Below are 20259 nucleotides of genomic sequence, written 5' to 3' on the forward strand. Positions count from 1 at the left end.
TATGCGATGTTTTATGAGATTTCAAAAATAGAAACATAATTTTCATAGTCATAGAAAACAATTTTTGAATAGTTGTATTTACTATACAGAAACATATATAAATTAGAATAATTATAGTTTAAAAATTTCTGGATTAAATTGTTTATAAAATTCATCACCTTAATAGTGAATAAAAAATAAATTAAAAGACATTTACAACACGAAAAAATCACAACATGTTATTGTTAAAAATATTGTTATAACAATGTAATTTACACGTACATTCCTAAAAATGGTTTAATATGAAGTTATTATATTCGACATTAAAGTCGGAAACAGTAACCAAGTTGAGATAGTCAAACAAAAAGAAATAGTAACAACAACCAGTTTGATCCATTTTTAAATTAAATTATCGATTTACCCTTCTGATGAACATAGTCCATGCTAAATTAATGATTTAGCCTTCGAATAAAAAATGGAAGTATCATGCTAAAAAATCACTTTAGTATACGTGTCATATCAATATCTATTGTTGAATTTCTTTTTCGGCATAATGTTTTTCTAGTTTCCTAAGTTGAATTACTCTTTTGCCCTTATGTTTCCTTACTTAAAGGTTTCATGCATCTGATTTGTAATCAAATTAAAATAAGTCACATAAATTTAGGAGTTTATTGATACCTTCAAAAAGTAAATTCGAATCTTCCTTCTTTATTCTATCACAAAAAAATTACCTTTTTGCCCTAAACCTTAAAATCATACTTAACATTTAAAAAAAAACATCTAATAATATCAATAACCTTTAGTTATGATTTCAATTTAAAGTTAGAAATGTTGTAATGCAAGCATCATATTATGATATTAATTTACATTCAAACACTAAAAAAATATCTCTTTATTCCTATTATACCCTTATCCTCCATTTTCTATTCAGTATTATCATATATTTATCTTAACAAATTATTTAACTTTTATATCAAGATTGCAATCCCTATAATTCAGCCAACAATTTAATATATTATATAAAATCAAAAACAGTAACTAGGTTGAGATAATCAAACAAACATAAATAGCAGCGTCTCACGATTTGATCAATTTAAATTAAATTAGTGATTCACACTTCTGATGAACATTATACATACTAAATTAATGATTTACCCTTCGGATAAAAAACAGAAGTACCATGCTAAACGAATACACAAAAAAATTGATTACCATGCATAGGAAAATGGGTAGGGTGCATTTGTCATTCTATCAAAGTACTTTGCTATATTATGTTTTAACTGATTTCCATCAAAATACATTATTTTTTTCTGGATTAAAGGTACGTAATAGCTTTTCCTATTTATTTGAAAAGTTTCAGAAAAGTTGTTAATCGATTTCATGTAAGTCGTGATAAAGAAAATCGAAATATATGAATACATATATTTGATACAGGAACAAAAAAAAATAAAAAAAATATAAAAAAGTGAAAGAAGGTACCGACTTTCTAGTGCACAACAACGAAGGTTTGAAGCAGAGAATGATGATCAAAGTTATAAGCAATAAGAATGATGTTGTAAGAGAAGGTTTGAAGAAAAACAATGATTGAAAATAAGTGTGATTCGCGGCTTCAAGGATAAATCGTATATGTATGTGATAATTTGAATATGATTTTTTGGTATTAATGGTTTCCTAATAAAAATGGTTTTTATATTGATGATTTGCTAATATAAATGGATTTATATTAATGATTGATATTTAATGCCTTAGTTGAAATGGTTTTAGTAATATGTTTTTAAAGTTGACCATTTAAAAATTTTTATAACTGGAAATTCAAGATTTAAAATATGGGAAGTTTTTATTAGAATTAAATACATTGCAATTCAATGGATTTAAGTTAATTTTGTTTGATAATTGGAAAGCTTTTATTGGAATTAAATACATTCCATTTGAGAAGATGATGTCAGCAATTTGATCTAAGGGTGAAAAACATAGGATTGAAATATAATCATTGGCCCAAATTGTTTAAGATGATGTCATAAGATTTTTGTTATAATATATATTAAAGATAACATAATTATTGATATGCTTATTTAATGATCTTTTTAAAAAGAAAAAAACTAAACAAGTTTGAATTTTGAAGCCAAAACTATAAATAAGGGAGTTAAACTATGAACAATATTAATTAGGGTTAATGATGGCATATATTTTCAAAAAATGTCTTGAAGGAGATGCTTGTTTTATTTTGTAGAGATTTGTTTGAAGCCAAAACAAAGGTGTGATAATTGGAGATGCAAGGAAGAGGCAGCACACAAATTCTAAGAATACATGAGCAAAAAGGAACCACCTTATGGTGCTACATTCTGTTATGAACACACAAAACATCAATTGAAGCACAACAATTGACATGAGGACGAAGAGGATTAAGGAATTTTGGTTTAAGAGAAAAAAAAAATAAAGGAGAAAAATAGACGGCTATTCTTGTTTCTGGCCAGATTTATGGAGAAACTGATACTTCATATATAAATAGAATTATATGCCTCAATTGATAACATAATTGTCGAGTTTAAAGATTCTATAATTAAATGTAGTTATACTCGAATTATGAAATATATTTTAGAAAGTATGAATAGATTCTATAATTAAAGATTCTATAATTAAATATAATTGTGTTGGAAATGTAATTGCTAAATTTAAAGATTCTATAATTAAATGTTTGAATTTTATTTGAAGAAGATGATGTCATCAATTTGATCTAAGGGTGGAAATCATATGATTGAGATACAATCAAGGGCCTGATTGCTTCATTGATGAATTATGGGTTCTCTTCTAATAATATTTAAAGATAGGATTAAACCGGCATTGATACCTTAAAATTACCATTATGGTAGCACCTGCGTTTGTTACTATTGAGAGTAAACCCAAAAAAGAGTCACTAACATAAACAATCATATAATGATTTTGATGTCGTAATACAAATGTTGTTCTAAAAAAAATTGATGTAGCACACACACAATTACACAAACACATGGGAAGATGGAGTAAACAAAAAAATATTTATAAAAAGATACTAACCTTAAATCAAATTGAAAGAATACATTCTATCAAAATTCCAATAGCATGATGTAATACTTCTTTGCAACACTGCATTGAATATAAATTCGGTAGGATGTATAATTGATTGTCGGATTTGATTATATATATACCTTTGATTTATTTTTTGCAACACTGCATGATTATATCAAATTTAAAGATTGTTTTTTAATACATTGATTGGCATGATGCTTCTTTGGGTCTTTCCTGATCTATCGTCATTTTCAAATTTTGAAAAGTTAAATTTAAGCAAATACTGATTTTATGGGATTTGAGTATATCTATTACCATTTAAACAATAGATAAGAGTCAAAACTTTGAGAAGGAAAATATATTTCAGGAGTTAGAAAAGTACCACGTGGCAAACAATTAATATTGAGATGTAATAGACTGACATGTGGCAAACTATTAATATGGAGGCGTATTAGAGTGACACATGTCAGCACAAAACTATTTTTTTATTAGTATAAAAAGATTTTAATTAAAAAAGCAATTAGTTAAAACGTGTACTAATTTATTAAACCATCTTTTTCACTTATAATTAAAGATTATTGTCATTAACTCCTTAAACTTCAACTTTCGGATTTAAATGATTCCCAAACTAAATTTTGTGTCTTTTATACCACTAAAGTAACAAAATTCATTTCATTTATGTCATTTTAAAATAAATGAAGGGGTATCCCGATAACCAAACAGATGTGGACGTTGACCAAAGAAAGTTTTCCTCATCATTGCCCATGTGGCGCTGACATGATGTTTACATAGATATTTCATTTAAAATTTGAATTTTTAATTAATAGACAAATGAAGCCACCATCAAACAATCAACAATCACTGGTTATTGTCATCTTCACCATCGATTACCAACAACACACAAGCTCAAAAACAAAAAACTTAACCCAACATTAAAAATCATTAGTCGAATTCATAAAGCTTAATAGTGTGTCAATTTAATTCAAACTAGAAATTAAAAACAAAAAATCATATTCATAACTCTTTATCAACATCAATTTTTTCCCCGGTCGAGCTCTCTATAGATCTGAAAATGACAAATGAACAAGCGATCGAAACTCATCTTCAAACACTTCATATTGGCATACATTCAAAGACACATATAAATAACTCAAATAAAAAAATCAAGATGTAAAAAGATCTATCTATTAAAAACAAAAAAAGATTCAGTGAAATTGATATCCCAACAGCTATCAAACAAACCAACATCTATATGATAGTAGCCATCATCATCATCTAATTGTGTTGGTGGTTGCAGATAGAGATCGATGGCACTATATTACACTACATATGAAGATCGATGGTACCAAACGGCATCATCTGGTGATGTTACATTGTAACACCAGTCAAAATAGGTCAACAACAGTCACTTAAGATCATGTCAAACAAATAATATAATAAACTTACTTTGTAGTTCAAGGCAAATTCGAATACAAATATGAACTTTTGTACATACCTTATGGTATAAATCAAAGTACACATCCATACAGTTCCAAAAGATTTTAACAAATCTCAATCTAATTTCGCATGAACAAGTTATGATAAACTCTAACACTATAAATCTCTATAATAAGAAGAAATTAAAATATAGTGAGAATTAGCTATTGGAATCTAAAAGAAAGTTGTAGTACTCGGAAATACATACGCGTGGATATAAAGAACGTCAAAAATGGACATCGTATGCAAAAGATATGATCTTCCGAGGATGTAGCACTTTGAGAGCATGACACATGATAGAACCCTAATCTGTCATAGTTCACGACGTGAACATGAAGGTTCACGGCGTGAAGATGATCTAGGACACTTCTTAAGGTGAGAATGTGTTAGGAAATTTAGGATTTGTGGTGGAGATCTGGATACCAACTTGGATCGTGAGAACACTTTCCAAACTGATATTTCTACCCTATGCCTGGGTTGCAAGAAATTCAGCCTAAGATAATCCAAGTGGACACTTACGATACCAGGCACATAAATTGTAAGCCAAATTGCTAGAGATTTTGTGAAAGTTTGAAGAAAACGAGAGCTAAATTTCGTGTGTTTCTTCTGAGAAGGAAGAACCGTTTATATAATAAACGAGATTAGGGTTTCATTAATGTTGGGTCGTCATGAGTTGCTTTGGAAGCAAGTCAGGGTAATCCGGATTTTAATGAGGATTTAGGGTTACCAAAACTAACGAGTTTTGCTAGTTTTACCATAATCACCCTCAAAAATCCTAATTTCCCACTATGTTCCCATATGTAAAATCGGAGAGGTTTTGGGGCGCTGCCTCTCGACCCCGCCCGCTGACCTAGCAGTGGGACCCCAGCCAGGGGCTCTGCCCCTTGGACCTTTCTAGGGGCGTTGTTCCTTTGGAAACCCTGGACCCAGGGGCGCTGCCCCCGGACCCCCGACTTGTCGTCGAACCAGCTTCTAATTTGATCTTATACATGCGTCCATTCCGCACAAACCCGGACATATATTAAAATACAAATTATGAAGCCCCTTAGCTCACATGTTAATTCCAGTTACATAAAATGACATTGTGACACTAAAATCACCAACAATCCTCCCCCATTTTAGTGTAACCCTTGAATAAACATAACCTTATTAAACAAACCAAACTAGTACATAATGAAAATATCGAAACGATTGAATTTCCACTTAGTATCATACATTTGCAAATACTCAAGAATCAGGGTGTTCTAAGAAATGAACCCATCAACCCATTTGAATACCAGAAAGTAAAATACATACTAGTTTATTGAATTTCTAGAAAAATACAACTTAACACAATTATAAAGTCGTGTGTCCCAATCCTCTCATGATCGTATCAAGGTCAAGTCCACAACCTCTTGAAATGCAGCTACACTTCACAATCACGTATGTAAGTCCTTTCCATGTATCAACACATACATTTATCAAAGAAATTATTAAGAAGTTAAACTTCAACCTGGCTAACTTGCAGAACCGAACACATACCTAGGTTGAATACTTCATGTGTTCCAATCTATAAGTATGAGCTTTCCACATTGAATTTAACTCCTAACATTATATTTGGATGGAATTAGGTGTCTCATCATTACAGAATTAAATGGACTTTAATCCCATCCCAATTACAGACTTGTGCACTAAGTCTCTTGTCAGAACTTTAGTCAAGTGATCTACAAAATTTTGTTGCGATTTCACAAACTCAACCGAAATCAAACCATTCATGATTAGTTCTCTAATCATACTATGTCTAACACCTAGGTGTCTAGACTTGCCATTATAAATCTGGCTATATGCCTTAGCCAAAGCGATTGCACTATCACAAAAGATAGAAATAGGTGTTATCGGTTTAGACCACAAAGGAATCTTATAGACTAAATTCCTTAGCCACTCTGCTTCTTTACCAGCAGCCGCTAATGTAACAAACTCAGATTCCATTGTTGAGTTTGTAAATCAAGATTTCTTCTTGGAAGCCCAAGAGATGGCACCTCCCCCAAGCAAGAATACCCAGCCAGATGTTGAGGAATGGTCCTCCATGTTGGTTATCCAACTTGCATCCAAATGATCTTCTAAAACCGAAGGACTCCCCAAGTAACTCAAACCATAATTCATGGTTCCCTTGAGATACTTAAACACTCTATTTGCTGCTTGCCAATGTTGAGCATTGGGATTACTAGTGTACCTACTCAATTTACCCACAACAAAAGCAATATCAGGTTTGGTACTTGTCATGGCATACATCAAGCTACCAATAGCCTTAGAGTATTCCAACTGTGAAATGGGAACGCCATTATTTGGCATTAGTTTCACACTTGGATCCATAGGAGTACTCACAAAAGAACAGTCGATAAAATTAAACCACTTGAGAATTTTCTCAATATAATGACTTTGAGTCATTACCAAACCTTTGTTCATCCTTTTAATTCTTATTCAAAGAATTACATCAGCCTCTCCTAAATCTTTCATGGAAAACTTAGATGATAACAATTTCTTTATTTCATCTACTTGATTTTGGTCAGTACCAAAAGTCAACATGTCATCTACATATAAGCAAATGATCATCATCAAATCTACTATAAACACATTTTTCACATTGGTTTGTCTTGAAACCAAAATACAAAATAACCTCATCAAATTTTTGATGCCATTGTTTAGGTGCTTGTTTCAGCCCATACAAAGATTTGACAAGTTTACAAACCATATGCTCTTTATCGGGCATAATGAAACCTTCTGGTTGTCTCATGTAAAATTCCTCGTCAAGATCACCATTTAAAAAGGATTTTTTCACATCCATTTGGTGAATAACCAGATTGTGGATACTTGACAAGGCAATCAACAATCTAATAGTAGCAATACGTGCAACCGGAGCATACGTATCAAAATAGTCAACACCGGGTTTTTGTCTAAAACCTTGAATGACTAACCGGGCTTTGAATTTATCAATAGTCCCATTAACACTCATTTTCTTATTGAAAATCCATTTGCAACCAAGTGGTTTAGAACCTGGAGGCAAATCAAACAACACCCATGTGTTGTTCTCAATAATTGATGACATTTCATCATCAATTGCTTCCTTCCAAAAGTCACTATCATGAGACTCCATGGCCTCTTGATAAGTCTTAGGATCATTTTCAATACTATAGCAATAAAAGTATTCAAGATTAATTTCATCCCTTGAACCTTTCACCAAATACAGTTGGAAGTCGGATCCGAAATTTTTCGTAATTTGGCCTCTTTTGCTTCTACGAAGCTCTTGTGGTTCTTGCACATTACCGCCATCTTGAATTTCTGAATTTTTATCTTTATTAGCACTGAAAGTCAAATCCTTAGGCATTTTAATCGATAAAATCACATCTCATCAAGAATTGCATCCCGTGATTCGATAACAGTGTTAATCAAAACCGAATCATTAGGTTCTATTACATAAAACCTATATGCCTTGGAATGTTTAGCATATCCAAAGAATATACAATCAATTCCACGTTCTCCCAAATTTTTCTTTTTGGGCTTGGTGAATTTTACAACTACCCGACATCCCCAAACCTAAAAATAACTCAAATTCGACTTTGTCTTGAACCAAAGTTCATATGGGACTGTTTTGTTCCTTTTATTTGGAACCTTATTTAATAATAACAGGCCGTTAACATGGCCTCTCCCTAGAATCCTTCACTCAATCCCGAGTTTAACAACATCGAGTTTACCATTTCTTTTAAAACTCGATTTTTGTGTTCAGCAATACCATTCTCTTGGGGTGTGTAAGGTGTCGTGGTCTCATGAATGATACCCACTGATTGGAAGTATATGAGATCCATATATTCACCTCCCCTATTATTTCTGAGACATTTAACCAGAATGCCCAATTGCAATTCCACCTGGTTTTTTATATTTTGAATTTATCTAAGGCTTCATCCTTAGAATGTAACAAATACACATAGCAAAACCGAGTGCAGTCATCAACAAAAGTGAATACATAATTTTTATTTCCCAAAGAAGGAGTGGTGTGAAAATTACACACGTCGCTATGTACAAGTTCCAAAACAGCTGAATTTCTAGAGACACTAGGAAAGGGTTGTTTTGTTACTTTTGTAAGCATGCATGTTTTACATTTATCAGATGTCATATCAAAGGCTGGAATTAATCCATCTTTTAACATTTCATGCATCCTTCTAAAGTTGACATGACCTAATCTTACATGTCAAAGCATAAATTTATCAACATTAGAAGCAGGAGATACAAATGCAGAATTTTGAACAGGTAATAATTTGTCAACAATATTTAAATGAAACATTCTATTAGTTAAATATCCAAAGCCAAAAAACATTCCACCCTTAGATAAAATAAACTTATCCGACTCAATAATTTGTTTAAAACCATCAAATTCAAACAACTAGAACTAACAAGATTCTTGCAAATCTTGGGAACAAACAAAACATCAAATAATTTAATTGTCTTTCCACAAGTAAATTCAAGACACACGACACCTAAACCATAAATAGGAATAAAAGAATCGCCTAACATTTTTAGCACCGAGCCATCTTCAGGCGGATTTAATGTTTCAAACATTCGTTTATCCTTGCATAATATATGGTTCATTGCCCTGGAGTCGATCCACCAAGCAACATCATCATCCTGCACATAGAATGGTTCAGTAATAAATGAAACATAGTAAACATAATTATGATTAGAATTATCAAAGTCAGTCAAAAACTGAGCTCCTTTAACTTGGGTCGAATATCCGTTCACATTCTTATTGGCTCCACTGTATCCAATATCATTATTGTCTAAATTCAAACGAAAATCACGCTTGCAATGCCCATATATTTCACCTCCAACAAACCAAATCCTTTCTCTTTTTGTTGGAGTTGTTTGGGACATGTTCCTGCTTACGTTTTCCATGTCCTTTGTGGTTCTAGTTCCTTGGTTTGTTTTCAACCATATGAACCAAGGGCTTTCCAGATTCAACTTTTCCTTTGGGTTTTTCAGATTTGTTACTTTCCTTTACACGAAGAGATTCTTCAATACGAATGTGACTAGCAAGTTGAACTAAAGACAATTCCTCCTTTTGATGTTTCAAGTTGTGTTTGAAGTCTTTCCAGGATGGAGGCAGTTTGTCAATGATGGTTGACACATCAATTGATTCATCCAATTCATACGGTGCAGTTTAAACTGACCTTATATGCCAAGGAGTTCATTGTATTGTTCAGTAACAGACCTTGAATCGTCCATCTTATAGTTGTTAAAGTCACTGACCAGAAACTTCTTGCTAGAAGCATCCTCGGTGATATATTTCAATTCAAGGGTGTCCCACAACTCCTTGGCACACAAGGCTTCACTATGGATATCAAATAAAGCATCAGACATACTGACCTTTGCAGATGTAATCATCGTTGTCCCACTTATGTCTCCTTCTTATCCCTTCAATTGTCTCAACAACACCTTCCTCAGGCTCTGCTGGTCTTGGAGTAGTCAACACGTGTGCTGCTTTCAAAGTAGTCAGCATGAAGTGCATCTTCTTCTTCCAACGCCTGAAGTCGACACCTTCGAACTTCTCCAGCTTGGGAAACTTAGTGGTCATCTCGCGGATTGAGTCACCCATCTCCAGGAACAGAAATTATTAGTTCGATTGTTAGGACATTTAGGGTTTGTGGAGGAGATCTGGATACAAACTTGGATCGTGAGAACACTTTCCAAACTAATATTTCTACCGTATGCCTAGGTTGCAAGAAATTCAGCCTAGGATGATCCAAGTGGACACTCACGATACCAGGCACAAAAATCGTAAGCCAAATTGCTAGAAAGATTCTGTGAAAGTTTCAAGAAAACGAGAGCTAAATTTCGTGTGTTTCTTCTAAGAAGGAAGATTTGTTTATATAATAAACGAGATTAGGGTTTCATTAGGGTTGGGCCGTCATAAGTTGCTTTGGAAGCAATTCAGGGTAATCTAGATTTCAATGAGGATTTAGGGTTACCAAAACTAACCAGTTTCGTTAGTTTTACCATAATCACCCTCAAGAATCCTAATTTTCCACTATGTTCCCATATGTAAAATTCAGAGGGGTTTTGGGGCGCTGCCCCTCGACCCCAGCCAGGGGATCTGCCCCTTGGACCCCACTAGGGGAGCTGCCTCTAGACCCAGCCAAAGGGGTGTTGCCACCAGACCCCCGATTTGTCGTCGAACCGACTTTTAATTTGATGTTATACATGTGTGCACTCCGCACAAACTCGGACATATATTAGAATACAAATTATGAAGCCCATTAGCTCACATGCTAATTCCAGTTACATTGTAACGACCCAATTTTCACATCCAAAATTTTTTGTTTAAAAACGTTTCATTGTAAAATATTAATAACTAAAAACATCGTTTGAAAAACCATAACATAAAATGAACCGTGTCTGAAAACCAAGACGTACAACTAATCAGAATATCAGAGTATCGATCCCAGAGAAACTCGTAATGCGTAAACCGGAGAGTGTGTGTGTGTGACATGCTGCTACCGCGCCAGCTCCTTTCCCCTAGCTGAGGAGGTACCTGAAACCAAAACTGAAAACTGTAAGCACAAAGCTTAGTGAGTTCCCCCATAATACCCCATACCATGCATACACATAATCAACCAATGTTCAGCTATGAGTTACGGGCCTTGCCCACACTCGGGAAGATACGGGCTCTGCCCACACTTCGCTAGCCGGGAGATACGGGCCCCGCCCACACTTGTGAAGATACGAGCCCTGCCCACACTTCGCCATTTGGGAGATACGGGCCTAGCCCACACTCCAATCCTCGGAGAGATACGGGCCCTGCCCACACTCAACTGCTAACCCATAATATACAAGTATCACACAGACAACAAGTATAAGCAACTTTATCATATTAACGCATATATCGTACTTAACTACAACAGAGATACGGGCTCGGCCCACCCTCTAGTACTAGCATCTCGTCTACACGGGTCGGCCTTGGTGCCTTAGACCCGTTCCTATTGGAAAGGAAACTCACCTCGAAATAGCTGCTGGTCTGTGTGGGAACTGATCACCTACTACTGCTGCTGCTGCTGCTCCGGAAACCCTCCGGCTCAAAGGAACTGCTGGAAGAACACAATAATGGCCTGGATGGCTTCCTTTCTTCTGGATCTACTTCCTTCCTCCTTCAAAGCCTTCAAAAGCACACAACAAAACTTCAATCTTCAAAGAACAAGAACAAACGAGGGTTGGGGAGCTCTGGGGAGAGAATGGGGGCTGGCCTGGGGCAGATAAGTTGCTTAAATAGGGTGCAAACCCCTGAAACTTAGGGTTTCATCCAACAGCTGTGACTCGCCGAGTCCAGGATATGGACTCGTCGAGTCGACAACTTAAACGCGTCCCGGGTCCCGCATCCACTCGGCGAGTCGGACCTATGACTCGCCGAGTCCAAGGCTAAAAGAAAGGAAATACATCAAATAAGATTTACATACCAGGAACCGGGTGCTACATACATAAAATGACATGGTGACACTAAAATCACCAACAGAATGCAGATGGCAAGTCTATGGGAGTGACGTGTTAAGATTTCACGACATGAACATAAAGGTTCACGACGTGAAAGTGTTATCCGGACACCTTCCGAAGTTAGGAGTAGGGGTGTTCATTTGGATGGATCGGTTTGATCCGATCAAATCAAGTGAATCCAAATTACTTTCGGTTTTCAAAACATGTATCCGAATAGTCCAAACTAAATTCAAATCCGATCCGATCCGATCCAATTACAATTCGGTTGGATTGGTTTTTATTATTCGGTTTTCAAAAACCAAAAACATTTTAAAATAACATATAATTATAATATTACCCAATTTTACACAAGAAATGAAAACAAATTATTTAGTTGTGATTTGAAATTTATAAACAACTACTAATAAGATATATTGTAGTTAAGTATTTTATAGATAGAAAACTTTTGAGAGAAAATGCATATTAATGTTTTTTTATCAAGTGAAATGTTTTTTAACCTATTTGAAAAAATAAATTACATAACTAATAAATAACTATAGATATATATTATAAATAATAAATGTTTATTCGGTTTTTTTGGACTATTCGGTTCTTATTTTATAAACCAAAACCAATCCACAATAATAATTCGATTTTGTTGAAAACCAATCCAAAAATCCGAATATCCGAGTCAAATAGTCCAATCCAAATAGTGAACAACCCTAGTTAGGACCCAAATGGCAACTCTACGAGGGGATACAACTATGATTCACGGTGTGAACATATATGTTCACGACGTGAACTTGTCTTGGACCTATAAATAGCAAGTTCGACCCTAACTCTCCTTACATCAAAATCTATTTCGTCTCTTTCGTTTATTGAAGGCGTTCCTTGTCCCGAGCCCGACGGTCACAAACCGCTGACCATTTCTAGTCAAATTCTATCAAATCACACTACTAAAGTGAGTTTCATGACCCTACTTTTTAATGTTTTCGGGAGGAAATGCATGCTAAATATTATATAAAAGTTAATATTATCTTTATATGATAGTATATTCGTATCAACATAAATAGTTATATTAACCGGGATATAATTGTTTTGTATCATATATACCTAGAATATATCTGATATTTTGAAATCATAAAACTATCTTAAACTTGTTAGCATGTTGTTATCATAAATTCTACTAATATAGATTCAGAGTTATACTCAGGAGTTCTCTATACTATGTGTGTTATAGATCCGGAGTTATACTCAGGAGTTCTATATACTATGTGTGTTATAAGATCCGAAGTTATACTAGGGAGTTCTATATACTATGTTGTGTTATGACCCCAGAGTTATACTCGGAAGTCTATATATTATTTGTTAAGTATGTTATTAATATTGGTTTTATGTTAGTTAAAACTTGGTTTTACTTCAAGTTATAGATGTTGTACTGCCTAAATCTTATAAAAATTAGGAGTAATGTTTAAAGCATAGTCTAGTAACGTAGGGTTTTAGACACGAACATACTTTCGCTATTAGAACTATAGGAGGTCGACAAAGTCTACATGAGCTATTTTATTCATCGACTAAGATTGGAAATCTTAGGGGAAATCCTCTGACCTGTAATCGCTAATCCCGTGAGAGCGAGGAAGTTATGTATAGATTTATGCGGGTTAACACCCTCACCCGTGGTTGCTAGCTACAATCCAATGGTTTTATGGGTGACAAGGAGTTGTGTATAGATCTATGCGGGTTGACACCCCCACTCGTGGTTGCTAGCTACAACCCAACGGTCATTCGAGTGACGAACTTGCCTAGTGTATTCTATTTTGACGTCGATGAAGCGTGTGGAATCCACTACAAGGTGTGATCCTTGTAGCATTAACCGGAGGTCTTATATGTCATATAGTCGCGGTTATGGACTCATGGTAGCACAATTTTAGAAACATTATACTTTTTCGATATACAAGTATTAATGTTAAGTATAAGTTTCCCAAACACTTATACTCTAAGTACAAGGAACTTGTCAGTATTCTACTTATTCATTAAGTAAACAATTATACCTAGCACACATACTCGTATAGAATTGCAATAAGATTTATACGTAACGGTTTTTACTCGCATAGAATTGAAATAAGATTTATACGTAGCAACCTTCGTTTGTATGGGATTATAAACACTTATATTCATAGTATATGAAACTTATAGGTATACTACTTATTTAGTAAGTAAACCATTATACCTAGGATATATATATATATATATATATATATATATATATATATATATATATATATATATATATTAGATGTTAGAAACAAGTATGTCAGAATGATATTTTCAAACTATGTTCTATACTTTTGAAACTTGGGAAAAAGTATATTTTTACTTAGAGTCAAAACATGTGGACTCACCAACTTTATATTGACGTATTTTCAAAATGAATGTGCTTTAAGGAATTTGATAAGATGGAATATTTCTCGAACAAGGGATCCTTTTTGTTCATAAGGAACATATATATGTTAAGACGTGTGCGATAATTCGAATACTATATAATAATCACTAGGAAACCAAAATAATGTAACTTTCTATCATCAATAAAGGTACGTATTATATAATAATTCTTTTGTACTATTCAATATATGTTTGATAACTGTGATACAAGAATGAAGTTACACCGTCCGATGTTTTCGCCCCTGGCTGGGGGTGTGACATACGTCGACTACCATGATAGCGTTGTGGATCTGTAACACAAATAAGATGTCATTGTCGTCCTTAGATTTACTAGATTTGCCTAGCAGACTTGCAAAAAAAATAAGACGCCATTGTCGTTGAAACCATGCATGTTCTAGAAAACCAAGGTTTAATTTGTAGGTGGAAGGAAGGGATGACGACGATGGTGTGGTTGGATGAAGTGTAGAAATGGAAGTTGATGGCCGGAAACAGGAAGTGAAGAGATCGTCGAAGAGGCCACGACTATGGGTGATAATTCTCCACCCATCTCATAACCCGACACAAAAATAAATTGGTTTGGTTTGAGATTTCCGACCTACCTACCCGCTTATTTCATGGGTCGGATTGGGTTATGTATTTGGGTTTGTGGGTAAACCCATCAATTTATATTATATTTTTTAAAAAAGAATTAATATTTATTTATTATTTATGACTTACGAGTACAACGTTCTCTACTCAATCAAAAACACAATCCTTGATTCCTTACTCAAAAATACCGCATAATATTTCTCGTCCTTACCTTACTACCTTACTGCCACTCACCCACTAATAGTACCGGCTCCCGCCAATGTTGCACACCACTAACCCACCGGCGCAAAGCCGCAAACTACTGGTACTCTTGCGCTCCACCGGTACACTACCGCTCATCGCTCTATCCCTAAACCGCCACCATCAATGAAACCTACCCATGAACCCGCGGACCTGTATAACTAAACTGGTTATATGGGTTGGATCGTGTTGATGTTACTGACTCGCAAACCAAGCCCAATTGCTGTCCCTAAGCCAGGACCAAGTAAGAGCAAAGATGTGTGTGCGATAGAGGGTAGTGGTGAAGTGGTGACGTTGGTTTTAGTTGATGGCGGTGGGGGAAAACGCATCAAACTTGTTTAGGAAGTCTGATGTGTCCTATGCGGCATTAATAATCCAAATCAGACAAGTCTAAATTGTTGATAACCTACAAATCGGTTGTAATACCCTCCCTCCATTACATCTTTTGACATGCTTTTTTCAACCACCAAATTTAATTAATCGGTTGTAATACCCTCCATTACATCTTTTGACATACATTTTTGAACTTTAATGGTTTAAAATGTACAAAATTTGATTAAAGGACCATTTAAACACGAAAGTCGGACTTTAATCATGTAACCATTTATAATCGTCTAGATTAGGTTTTCAACATCATAAATTAGTTGTATTCATATATTAGTAGTTATAATTTATAAAAAAAATCTGTCAAATACAAACATCATACGTATGAATCCACTCATTTTCGATTCAATTAGCACCCAATTACATACTAATATGAAGACATGGATTATTAACTTGAAACACTGTACAAAGAGATCAACACATAAACCACTACAAAACTTTTCCCACTCTCACATAACATTCAACTCTCCGCACTTTCCACAAAAGCATCTCATCGAGCAAAAACCGGTCCCACTAAATTCAAGAAACCGTTTTCTTTACACTCCATCTATGTCCACCTCCCGCCGGAGCACCACCATGGTTCACCGGTGCACAACCATAAGCCGCCGGTGAACCACCATGCCGCCTCCCATTTCCGGTGCTCCTCCGAGGCTGATTTTTTATAAACCTCGATGTTTTATACCTCGACATGTTGTTCCCATTGTTACTCACATCACCATAGAAACAGTTGTTATTATCATACATTTTCATATTCCAACCCCAATGGTCTTCTTGATCACCTTTCGTTTTGTCCACATTTTCACTCCACCCCCACCAACTATTATTATTGTCAACAACACCCCTTGTGTTTCGTTCAATGTTGTATTCCGGAGATGTATTGGGGTTGGGGGATTTCTTTTTGTCATCATCGCTATCCCCCCATCCGTAAGGCGAGAAGTTTTGATAGGAAGGGGGAAAACTCGAGCCAAAGATTACTACTTGTTCTTGTTCGTCTTTGGAACCGGAATCAGGAACTACGGAATCGGAATCCAGGTCTAGAATCAGATTCGGATCAACTTTGGAATCCCAATCGATATTGTCGATGTAGATATCGGGATCGGGTAACCGATTGTTGCAAGGAAGGCCGTGTATATTTGCGTAGAAATTGTTTTTTGCAGATTGGAATGCTTCTTTCCCGGCGGAATCGTTCCATTTGATTACATTGTCATAGAGATGGATGAATCTTTTTGTTTCCACAAGTTTTTTCCATGGAATTGAGCCAATTGAAGAGCAAAACTTTTTCTCCCATGAAGGTACGCTTTGTTGCCAATTTGGATTCCCACCTGAAGAATTAAATATAGTTTGGGTGAAGTGAATGCTAGTTTTGAAGGAATGGAATCCACCAAAGGAATTGGAATTTGAAGGAATATGAAAGATGAATGAAACAGAAGTGATAACAAAACCAAAACCTAGGAAGCAAAACAGTGATTAGGCCATTAGGGCATATACTAAATTTAGGGAAAATTTATGGCCACCGTTGAAATCACATCAATTGCTTTATATAAACAAACATTTGTAACTAACTCATATTCTCTGAATCATAAAAATAAAGAAATTGCAGAGATCAGTAGTAGATGTGGTGGTGTTCGTTAGATTTTTCATTCATCCAACACTAAAATGCACGCAACCCAATGCAGAAAAGAAATTTTCCAGCAGAAAATTAACTCGTTTTAGAAGATAAAAAGCGTGATTAGAACCGAATCTCAAAATTCATACCATAAAGAGAATAGAGACAAAGGCGAACAGCATCATTACAACAAAATCGACAAAAATCAAAACAGTTAAACGATCATACCGAGAGGAAGAGGCTTTCTGTAGCTGTTTGGCCTTGTTCTTGTGACCTCTTGATTGTAATTAACACCTTGATCTCTCCAACCATCCATGATCACTACACCACAAACAAGAGATTCGTTCGAACACCAATGTTAAATTTGAAACAAATGAAGTAAATAGTAGTGAACAAAAGTCAGATCGAGGTTGCAGATTAAAAATCAACTGAAATCAAAGATGAGTTACCTTAGATTTACCCCTGAAACCTGAAAAACGGAAGTTTGCAGCAAACCCTGAGTTTGGTGTTCAGAAAGTTTTGGGTTTTTATCCTGGAAACGGGTCTCTAAAGGGGTGCGTCGTTGTTTTCCCGAGTTCTTATTTGTTGCCCCCGTTTTATGCGAAATTACCAAACTGTCCTTTTAATTTATTATTAGTTGCGGAAAGTTATTGATATCTTCACCGTCTTTTTTTTATTTTTTTTATTTTTTATTTTATTATGCTTAAAATTGATATATCCTTTTTCATGCCTTCATTTAATATTTTGGCCGTTGAAAATGATAATTATATATTTATCTTTTAATATATGTCGACGCAGTTTTCGTAATATCTCTCCATAAGAGTATAATACCAGAATATATTTTTATATATTCTAAGTGGATATGACATCTTTCCTTTTAAACATCTTTAATATCTCAATCTTGATCTTAAAATTATACACACAAAAAACAATAACGATCTCACTGGGATTATCTGAAACAAGATTTATAGTGGGACTTTAAGAGCTTGACTAAGATCTTAAGATCTTAACATTATTCGATCTCACCTCTTTAGTTTTATTATATACTCAAACCTTAAAATTCTTCTATTCAATTTGAAATCGAGCATCACTGTTTGCAAGAAGGCTCATAGAACATCATCACTTCATCAATTCATCTCAAATTAAATTTGATATTCCTTTTGTGATCTTTAAGCCTTTAGCAGTACATGATCGCATTGATTTTGTTTTTTGTAATTAAGATGTTTTCTTCTTTATTTTATGGTATGTAATAACAAAAATTATGATTAATGTATAAGTTAAAATTGATTCCATATTGATGTCTTAATCAACATAATTTTATATTATATACTGCATACCTAAGACTTCACAAGTAATTTGAATATGAGTTCATTTTATTATGATCTTCTCGTCCAAATCAAATCTTACGATCACGATCTTACAATACGTAAAACAATATTGGGTAAGATTCCGATTTTAACAACATTGCTATTAACATTTTCAACTAATCAAATCAATTATCTATATTCACAAACTAAATCATATTATCTAATTAAATTCAATGAGACTTGATCATTTGATTTGAATTTTTTTTTCTAATAGTAGAAACGTGTTAGTTTTTAGAAAATTCTATTTCAAGTTGTATTTTTAAATAATATTACATAATTTAAATTATTTAATATTATTTAAAAAATACAAGTTAAAAGACCTCCAAAAGAATTTTCTAGAAAAAATAACACGTTGCTAAACCCTGTAAATTTGAAGAAAGAATACTTTGTGTTGCCTTTTGGAATGGACCAACGTAGATGACGCGCATGAGTGCCGCGTGTGAGACAGTCACAAAAGCATGTGAAATACTTGTGGAGAACGTTTAACCGACATTGAAATTGGTGACCATTCAATTCTTTTAAATAAAAGTGTATATTATTGACATTAACTCCTCCAACCATCTACCATTACTAAGATGTTAATGGAATTAAACTCCTTAACTTTTTTTTTTCCATTCATATCTCCTTTTCTTAATTTTGTTTCTTGGTATTGTAAGATATGTTAGGTTATTTACAAAGCACGAGTTTTTCAATGGTGAATCCTTTATAAATTTTGCGATTACTCACCAATGAAGTTGAAGTTCTAAACATTATAACTACATCAAGAGATGAATGCTTAGTTGGTTTATAGGAAGAGTTTATTTCTCATTAAAAACTCCTACATTATGTCCAATAGTTATGTCCAACAAAAATGTTTCCATCCATATAAAGTGCTCTCTCATTAATGGCAATGGTTATAGGTCAGTGTCCATGTCTTGTATCAATGTCAACCCGGATTAGGACATGCCATTATTCCTTTTATGTCGTGTAGTGAGGCATCCTGGTATAGGACAATTCCATGGGAGGTAGTGTTTGGTATAAAGAAGGGTCAAGGTATTCAACCCCCTCTTTCCATTTAATATCCCCTCCCCTAATTGATTTAATGTTATATATATATATATATATATATATATATATATATATATATATATATATATATATATATATATATATATATAATAGAAAATATATAGTTTTTATATTTAATGAACTTAAATCTTGTGTTTTTATTAACCAAAAATACTAGTAAATAAAATGCTTATGAAAAATTTAACTTGACCTATAAAAAAAAAGATGTAAATATTACAAACCACGAAGATGATAACCAAAATATTATAGAAAGAATTAATACATTTGAACTTAAATATAAGATTTTTATGTAGATGTATGGCTCAAAAATAAAATATTTTGTAAATTCAAAATTTCAATTTCAATTGTTTTAAAGATAATCCCACTTTTAGTATATACTAGTTCACTAATGTATAATTTGATTTTTATTAAAATACTAATAGAAAATGATTGATCAAATGTTGTATTTATATAAAGTTATAAATATAGTAACTTAAAGAAAAAATAATAACAAACACGAAGGAAATAAAATAAATTTAAACATATTCATAAACTTATATAAATTAATTTAATAATGAAAATATTGTTAAT

The 20259-nt window shown here is 33.8% G+C and overlaps 1 protein-coding gene and 1 pseudogene across 1 annotated transcript; both read right to left on the reverse strand.

Moving 5' to 3' along the window:
• Window positions 1–6483: 6483 nt before the first annotated feature.
• On the reverse strand, window positions 6484–6927 carry LOC145050884 (secreted RxLR effector protein 161 pseudogene; annotated as a pseudogene).
• A 9040-nt stretch (window positions 6928–15967) lies between these two features.
• LOC145055056 (uncharacterized) lies at window positions 15968–17842 on the reverse strand. Its single transcript, XM_079003338.1, has 3 exons — window positions 17704–17842; window positions 17483–17575; window positions 15968–16970 (listed from the first exon to the last, which is right to left on the reverse strand). The coding sequence occupies exons 2-3, from the start codon at window positions 17568–17570 to the stop codon at window positions 16168–16170; spliced, it is 891 nt and encodes a 296-aa protein (XP_078859464.1). The 5' UTR covers window positions 17571–17575; window positions 17704–17842; the 3' UTR covers window positions 15968–16167.
• Between the last annotated feature and the right edge of the window lie 2417 nt (window positions 17843–20259).

Source organism: Lactuca serriola, chromosome 5 (genome assembly GCF_051521515.1).
Source record: "Lactuca serriola cultivar US96UC23 chromosome 5, Lser_US96UC23_V15, whole genome shotgun sequence".
Taxonomy (NCBI): Eukaryota; Viridiplantae; Streptophyta; class Magnoliopsida; order Asterales; family Asteraceae; genus Lactuca; species Lactuca serriola.

Bases quoted from the DNA above. Each gene is read 5' to 3' on its own strand.
- LOC145055056 (XM_079003338.1), bottom strand. From the start codon at position 17,570: ATGGATGGTTGGAGAGATCAAGGTGTTAATTACAATCAAGAGGTCACA. The intron at 16,971-17,482 runs GTATGATCGTTT...TTAATTCTTCAG, and splicing joins CAGAAAGCCTCTTCCTCTCG to GTGGGAATCCAAATTGGCAA.